Source organism: Anastrepha ludens, chromosome 3 (genome assembly GCF_028408465.1).
Source record: "Anastrepha ludens isolate Willacy chromosome 3, idAnaLude1.1, whole genome shotgun sequence".
Classification (NCBI taxonomy): Eukaryota; Metazoa; Arthropoda; class Insecta; order Diptera; family Tephritidae; genus Anastrepha; species Anastrepha ludens.
Genome location: NC_071499.1, coordinates 107,288,956 through 107,297,020, shown reverse-complemented (window position 1 = coordinate 107,297,020; position 8,065 = coordinate 107,288,956). Strand labels below are relative to the sequence as shown.

At 40.0% G+C, this 8,065-nt stretch overlaps 1 protein-coding gene across 1 annotated transcript; it reads left to right on the top strand.

The window, feature by feature from the left end:
- Positions 1 to 7,120: 7,120 nt before the first annotated feature.
- On the top strand, positions 7,121 to 7,723 carry LOC128857643 (histone H1.4-like). Its single transcript, XM_054093390.1, has one exon. It carries the CDS (start codon positions 7,121 to 7,123, stop codon positions 7,721 to 7,723), a length of 603 nt encoding a protein of 200 aa, XP_053949365.1.
- Positions 7,724 to 8,065: the final 342 nt, after the last annotated feature.

The window sequence follows — 8,065 nt, the reverse complement described above, 5'->3', positions numbered from 1 at the left end:
TTCATTGATCTCACGTAGACTAGCACGACGGTCAATGTTCAAAAATTCACGAACCCGGTTCACATCTTTGTCTGTTTGCGTCGTCGAAGGCCTTCCAGACCCCTTCGACGTCCTCCCGGCCTACCTTCTACGACTTGTGCCACCGTTTTACCTGGGCACTGGACAGAGATTGGTCCCCGTAAGCCTCCTTGAGTAGCCCAATGGTTTGGGTACTCGTTATGTCTAGCTTTACGCAAAATTTGATCGAGTAGCGTTGCTCCAACGAATCGCATTTTCGACACTGCAAAATCCACTTTTAAAACGACTTTCACGCGCGGAGCGATGTTGACTGCACCGCTGTTGCCAGCGAACTAGGACTGGTTTCTAGTGGAAGGGGAAGGTCCAACGATCATTTTCCCCCACCAGCCGATTCGGTGGATCGCTTGGCAGACGCTCCGCGCGGGAGGACTCATTACTTTTCAATCAAACCCTGCAAGTTGCTATCAATAATTTGAATTTTTGTATGGTAAATTGGTTTATAATTAAGACTTAAATTGCAGGAATACTTTATGGACCTCTTACCCGATGTCTACTTTTGTTAAATTTCTCTTCTTTACTTCACACAAAAATAATCGAAAAATAATCGATAACAAAAAGTTGGGCATCAGCTGTTGCCGTTCAATTCCAAAAATATTTCGTAATACTGGAATACTGAGGAAGAAATTTTGTATGGCTGATCCGCTTTTCTATTTTACTAAAAATATAATAAGAAATAATTATGCATTACATTAAGAAGAGCAGCTAAGACTATCGACATCGCTTTTCTAAGTATGGATTGCCGCCATCGCTATTGAAAAATAAAAAAAATTTTTTTCACCATTTCCTATTTTACACACCAGATGGGAAGCGAACCAACTCCATTTAATAACTACTAGGTATGCTTAGGTACATCTGTTTAAGTGGCCAATTTTGTAGTTTGTTAATAAAAATTACAGATACAAATACTTATATAATTATAATTAACGTATAAATCGTGGCATTTCAAATATTATTTATGTAAATATTTGATATCGAAGAAATCTGGAGTATAAAAGTGTTGAACTGCAATCAAATTTAATTTAGAAATCAAAACTGCTCGTAATCTGGATGTGACACGTTTGGAAAACATGAGGATTAAAGCTCTACTTCTACTATTGGCTTTCGTGACATTGGTGATCCAGGTGCGCAGCCAAGACGATGGCGCTGGACAAACTGGTAGTGACGGCGGCAACAGATCCAGTAAGCGTGGAGGCATTATTGGTGCTGCCTTATTTGGTGGCAGAGTTCGTTCAAGAAACCGTTCGTAAAAATATTTTTGATTTTAATAAGACAGATCAGTTTCGAAACTGGATCACAAATAAAAAAAATTAAAATATTTTCCAAATGCGAACTTATACTTAAAGTCTATGTCTGTAAAATTTTTGTTTAGAGTTGATTTGAGTTTTAATTTCGATTACTTATTTGTTTATGTGAATATGTTTGAATCGTAAACTTTAAATAAAGCCAGAATATATTCCAATTCAGAAGCGCAAATTATTCCTGAAAAGTATAAAGTGTAGACTAAGTAAACTATCCAGTTCCTATAAGCCAACATTTACTGGTAAGCATCCGACTAGAATCACAGTGAGGCAAGCCGAAGAATCAGTTAGGCCCGAATTAGGCAGGCCTTACTGAGGCACGCCTTACTATTACCTTATCAGGGCCACGTTAAGCAAGGCAAAGATTGGCATGCCAGAACAATACCAAATTTGGTTGTGGTCACGAAAATCTGTGGCAGTGTCTCCCTTAGGCATAAATTGGAATCCCTAACTGATTTGAAGAAGGGCATCCGGAGTATTTCCGAAGTTCGGTTTTTCGAACCTGCGCCTAATGAGGCAGATGTGTGACGATACCTCTCGGGACTTGGGCCTAGTTTGGCTGCCTTATGAGGCGCAAATTTGGAATGCGGTCTGCCTTATTTGCGCCTAATCACCGCCTTACCAAAATTTCTAGTCGGGCAGTTGGAGTTGCAATATGAGAAATCTCTCCTTCTCAACATCTTTTACTAGCGGCGTTCCTTATCCTCGAAAAATAGTCAGAAGTAGCCTCACTTTACTTTAAAATGAGAGCAGAAATCGGAAAGTAACTGTGACTCTCTATTGTCAGAAGCTACATGATTTAGTCAGGAGACGTTTTGCTGACAAAATCTTGAAAACTGTCAAACTCTATAGACAGCTGACTGTGCAAGAAAAGTGAAACAAAACGTGAAAATAATCAAAACTTAAGTCACTTGAAATGACTATGAGATCCTTATGGGTCATTCAGATAGCGTAAGTGTTATTACAGGAACTATTGAGGAATAAGGAGAGGAAGGAGCAAGTAGTGCCTGCCCAAGGATGATAGAATATAAGGTTGCGCCTTCCGAATTCGGTGTGTTGTCAGAACCCGTTAATAAACGAACAAAAGGAAGGGGAATAACTTGATTGTGAAGAGGAAGAGTAGGCGAAAGCAATGGAATCAACCAAACACAAGACATTATACGCACGCACACACATTCTTGCACGGCATCTTCCGCATAAAAACACAAAAACTCATTGGATGAATTGTAACATATAATAAACTTCTGTAGATTTAGGCTTGCGCGCACAAAGGGAATTGTTTGATTTTTTAACAAATACTAAAATATGGAAAATACAAATTAAAGCGTAACAGTTTGAGATACCCTTGAAACAGTTGAGATATGCACTTAGTGCTACACATATGGGAACATACACCAAAAACTAAAGGAAAGAACAAGCCTGCTAAAAAAGCCCAGACAAAAGGATGGAAGATCGAAACCATGGACGAGGAGATTTTCAAGCTTATGCTAAACGCTCATCCAACTAACATAAACGACGCGAATGAGCAAGCTCAACGACTGGTACCTCGCCTGACCATAGCCTGTGATGCAGCAATGATCAGGAAAAAACACACTTACGTACGGAAACCGACATACTGATGGAACAACGATATAAAAAAAGCAAGGCTTTCTGCTTCAAAGAACTGTGTGCCAAAGCTGACGAAAATCCGTGGCGAGGAGCGTATAAGTTGGTGATGTCTAAGATTAGTGGTTGCAAAGGAAAAGCGCCGACTTGTCCTGTCACCTTAAAAAAGGTGGTGGAAACCCTTTTCCCAAGACAAGAAGATGAGCAAGAATACCGACTACCAGCAGACGCATCATTTATTACAGATATATCTACTGTCACGGAAACAGAGGTAAATACTGCCTTGGGTCGTTTTGGAAACGCTAAAGCTCCAGGACTAGATGGAATACCTAACGGAGCTCTTAAACTCGCACTGAAAGAAGATGCAAAACTCTTCACGGAGACGTATCAAAAGTGTTTTCGAGATGGTGTCTTCCCAAACATTTGGAAACAGCAATGACTTAGCCTTTTGCCGAAACCTAATAAGACTCCGGGTCAACCAAGCGCATATCGACCCCTCTGTATGATTGATACGATGGGCAAAATTTTGGAACGGCTTATCGTTTGGAGCAGCACCTTATTGAAAAAGAACGCTTGTCCGACAACCAATATGGTTTCCGCAGGGGGCGCTCGGCAATTGATGCAATAAAAAAGCTTACATCAATAGCGGAAAATGCCATTGAAGGAACAAGATGGATGCATGGTACCAAGGAGTATTGCGCCGTCATAACATTGGACGTAAAAAATGCTTTTAACTCTGCATGCTGGTCTCACATTATGCAAGCTTTAGGGAATTTGGACACGCCACCATATCTATTGCGTTTGATAAAAAGCTAGGGGTGGCTCTCTCATCAGATGACCTAAACAGTGGGTGATAACAAGCAGATGCTACTTTCGGCGTATTGCATCAGGACAATAACGGACGTTGAGCTTAGTGCTCAAACCGCTTCCCGACGACGAATACTTAACGGTTGTACCGGGGGGATCGGTACTTTGACGGTAGGAGGCTTAGTTCGGGTTAAAGTCCCACACTGACGGGGTTAGGCTTTCGATGCTTCCTCCTCGTAAAAACAAAAAAAAAAAAAAAACCATCACTCGAAGCCTCAAATTTTACACAAAATTCTTCCAAAAACTTCATCAAAATTGCAAACTTGTCAACCAAATTTTTAGATACATTGGTGTGAAGTTTTCAAATTTGGCATGTTCTAGTTTAAAGTGGCTCATAATTCGCGCCGATTTTTTTTGTTGACGGATAGATAAAGTGCACAGGGTCGACAAATGGTTTTCCACGACCACTTTCATGTAACTGTGGTCCGGAAATCTACGCCGCCGTAACTCACTTTATAAATTCGAAAAGAAAAAAGTCAATTCCGTCAGGGTGGGTGATCAATTTCCTTTAGATTAAGATTTACTTCAGGAATCACCCTTGCTAGAGCCTGAGTCACCTTCCAGGCAAGTCAGTACACATCTTTTCAACTACGCCGACGAGATCTAGAACTAAACACAACTGCAACTACTGGACCGGTGAATATAAAGACATACATTAAAAGTCATTCATCGGGAGATTCTCGTGATCCCGTGATCTCCCCAACATTTGATTCCAACAAGAGGCGGTAGTTGCCGTGCAGCCCGTGAAAAAATGGATTTACTGCGTCGTCGTTTCGGTGATTAATTTATCTCTCATCTCGGAGCAGTGGGTTAGCTACCTAGATCGTGTGATATCACACCTTTGGACTTTTTTATGGGTTAAATGAAGTCTAAATACTTTGTGCATAACCCAGCTTCGATCGAGCTAACATTACAAAAGTTATTCACGTGATACCGACCGAGGAGATTATCTTTAAAAAATAAATGTCAGGAATGCCCAATCAATTCGATTTTTCGTTGTGCTACCTAATTTAAAATCGGCCGCCGTAGCCGAATCAGTTGGTGCGTGACTACCATTCGGAATTCACAGAGAGAACGTTGGTTCGAATCTCGGTGAAACACCAAACACCAAAATTAAGAAAAACATTTTTTCTAATAGCGGTCGCCCCTCGGCAGGCAATGGCAAACCTCCGAGTGTATTTCTGCCATGAAAAAGATCCTCATAAAAATATCAACCGCTCGGAGTCGGCTTGAAACTCACTTTTTTTCTTGTTTTCTTAGGTTTCAACCAACCCGTATTTTGGTATTATTATTATAAAAAGTTGTAATAGAACTTTATACACATAAGTAATTAGTGTGGATACAAAATGAAAAAAAGAATATTTATTTATTTATTTATTGTTTTCAACATCGAAGAGATTCCTCGTATACTTTTTTGTTCAACAGCACAAATGATGGGAACTGCTCGAGCAAGAAAATAATTAAATATTTCAGTCACGTTTTTTTTTATTTTTTAATCGGAGATGCTGCGAAAAAGACAAAACCTGTTTCAAAAACACTTTCTAAGGCATTCAAGATACTTAGATTAGTTTTGTAAGCAAATAAATGTATCAACAATTTAACTTAGGCGCCCAGTTGTGGACAACGTGACAGCTATTGCCCGTGACCATTTATTTTGTACGACATAACTACCTTCGCACATACAAACATACTAGGTTGCTCACTAAGTTTTGCTGTTCGATAAGAAACCCACAATTTATGGCTTGAAATGCACTTTATTATTCGGTAGAGTCTCCCTGAGCAGCTATTGCTCAAACGAGAATCCAATGTATGAACTCCATCCCTGAAGTGAGAATCTGGAAGGGCTGCAAAATATGCTTCCACAGCTGTTATGACCTCATCATTTGATGAAAAACGCAAGATTTTTTTAGGTCTGAAAACAGATGGAAGTCGCTAGGGCCAAAGTAAGTAATTCATAAACAAAAATTCCTTTCGCATCCTAAGAAACTGATGCTAACCCCTTCATGTGTAATTTCTGGACACGACCTCGTTTCGGAGCCGAAGAGACAGGTTCACACCACTCTTTCGCATCTTGCTTTGATTTAGGATCATGGTTATAGGCCCACGTTTCATTCATAGTGATGAATCGACGCACAAAATCCACTTTATTCTTCCGAAAATACTCTAAATATTGCTGAGAAAGTCGCATTCGAATGTGTTTTTGTTCCATTGTTTGCGAATGCAGCACCCATCATGCACACAGCATTCTGAAACCCAATACTTCAGTCAAGATATTGCATACACTGCCCAATGAGATGCCTAGGGCTTCTACTAAATCTCTTTCAATCACTTGACGATTTTCCTATACGATATCCTGTCTTTTTTCTCCGATTTCTGGTGTTGTTGCTGTTCTTGGACGTCCTTGACGGGGATTGTCTTCAAGGCCTGTACTACCACGTTTAAATTCAGTAACCTAACTTTCTACTGTACTAATTTTTTTTAATCTTTCCAAAAATAAAAATTCAATCACTTCCGTTGTAGAAAATACTGTGACGCGTTGGGTGGGGAGGGGGCCCAGCTGTGACGCAGCTAAATATTTTTGACATGCGGTATGAGATTGAGCCCTGTCAATCATGTTCGTTTGACGTTCTGCAGTTTTTGGACAGACACCAACGTTAATAGTCGCATTGTGTATACGCGCACCAAACATCGTGTTGAAAATCGTGCGAAAAAGTTATTTTGATTTTTTTCAAAGTACCAAAATTTTGTGAAATTAACAGTGAAAAGGTGAGTGTAATGCATCAAAATACTGTATTTGCGGTATATTTTGTGATTCTATATGGATTTATGTGATTATGTGGTGTCTGTAAAAAATTTGCTTGTCATACACAAAAAGGCGTCGTGACTCGGTTGTGACTCAGCGGGTGGCCCAGTTATGACGGTTTGTCCGAGAATATTCTGGAAGATCTCGATCGGGAAGGTTCGGGAATGTTCCATTTGGTAAAAACACTGATTAAGTACCAATATTTATGTTATTAGGAATAAAAATTCAATAATGTTATTATAAACTATACTTAACTCTTGATTTCAATGGATCTAATTGTTAAAACATGATTATTAACGATCGATAAGAACTTTTTGAGAAATGGAACTTTCTGGAATCTTCGCGCTCGGACCTCGCACTCAGGTATAATGTATATGAGGCGCCGGAGAGGGCTCAGTTCAGTTGAGAATTGTCCGCGGTTGAGTAAACATCCGAATCGTGCCGTATACTGAAGTGTTTCGAAAAGCGCATGAAACAGTTGTCTGATGCTGGAATCACCGAAGATGACCAGCGACGTATCGTTTTAAACAATACCATGGATATAGGACGCGGAAAAGAGGTGCTAACATCCGAAACCTCTACCTCACAATCCCTATATCTAATGTCATTGGTGACCAGCAGTTCATCGATTTTGGATGAGATTGGTCCTCTTCAGGCCGCTGCTCCAAAAAGGCCTTCGAGTCGTGGACGAAAGCCGATGCAAAGTGCTGAACTGGCCTCTCCTGAAAATCGTGCTGTTTTGAAGGAAAAGGCAGCAGCCAAAGGGGCGAAGAAGCCAACACCGCAGAAGCCAAAACCGAAGAAGGCAACAACGAAGCGAGCAACACCATCACGAGCGGCCAAGCGCGTCAAACCAACATCGCCACCATCTGATGAAGAAACAGATTTTTGCATCATTTGCCCAAAGCTGTTGCCGCAGAAATTGACCGCTGCCAACTCGATCAATTGCAATGTATGCAAGCGTCCAGTTCATTTGAAGTGCGCCAACATGCAGGCAAATTATTTCACTTGCAAATACTGCGAAAGTGACGTGGACGACGACGAGGAATATTTCGATGGCGATGGTGAATAAAAATCGTTCTCATTTATGGCCATTGAAGTCCATTTTCTTTTGTATTTTTCATTATTTTTGCCATTGAAGGCCTTCATAATAAATAAATCATTAAATCACAACAATTGGTGTGACATTCCTTTCATATTTTCTCATTTTCAGTGAATTTCTCGAGGTGCGTCACAACTGGGCCACTTTTTTTTCGGCCTAAAAAAAGTTATCCTGAATACATTTGTTCCAAAATTTTTTGAGTAACTCAAATAAACATACTTTCTTTGGAAGTAAAGTTCCGTTTGGTTAATATTTAAATGTTAAACTTCTTAATTTTTCATTTTCCGGAACTGAGGAAAAAATTTTAATTTT

Excerpts from the sequence above, each read along its gene's own strand:
- LOC128857643 (XM_054093390.1), top strand. The coding sequence starts at position 7,121 with ATGAAACAGTTGTCTGATGCTGGAATCACCGAAGATGACCAGCGACGT.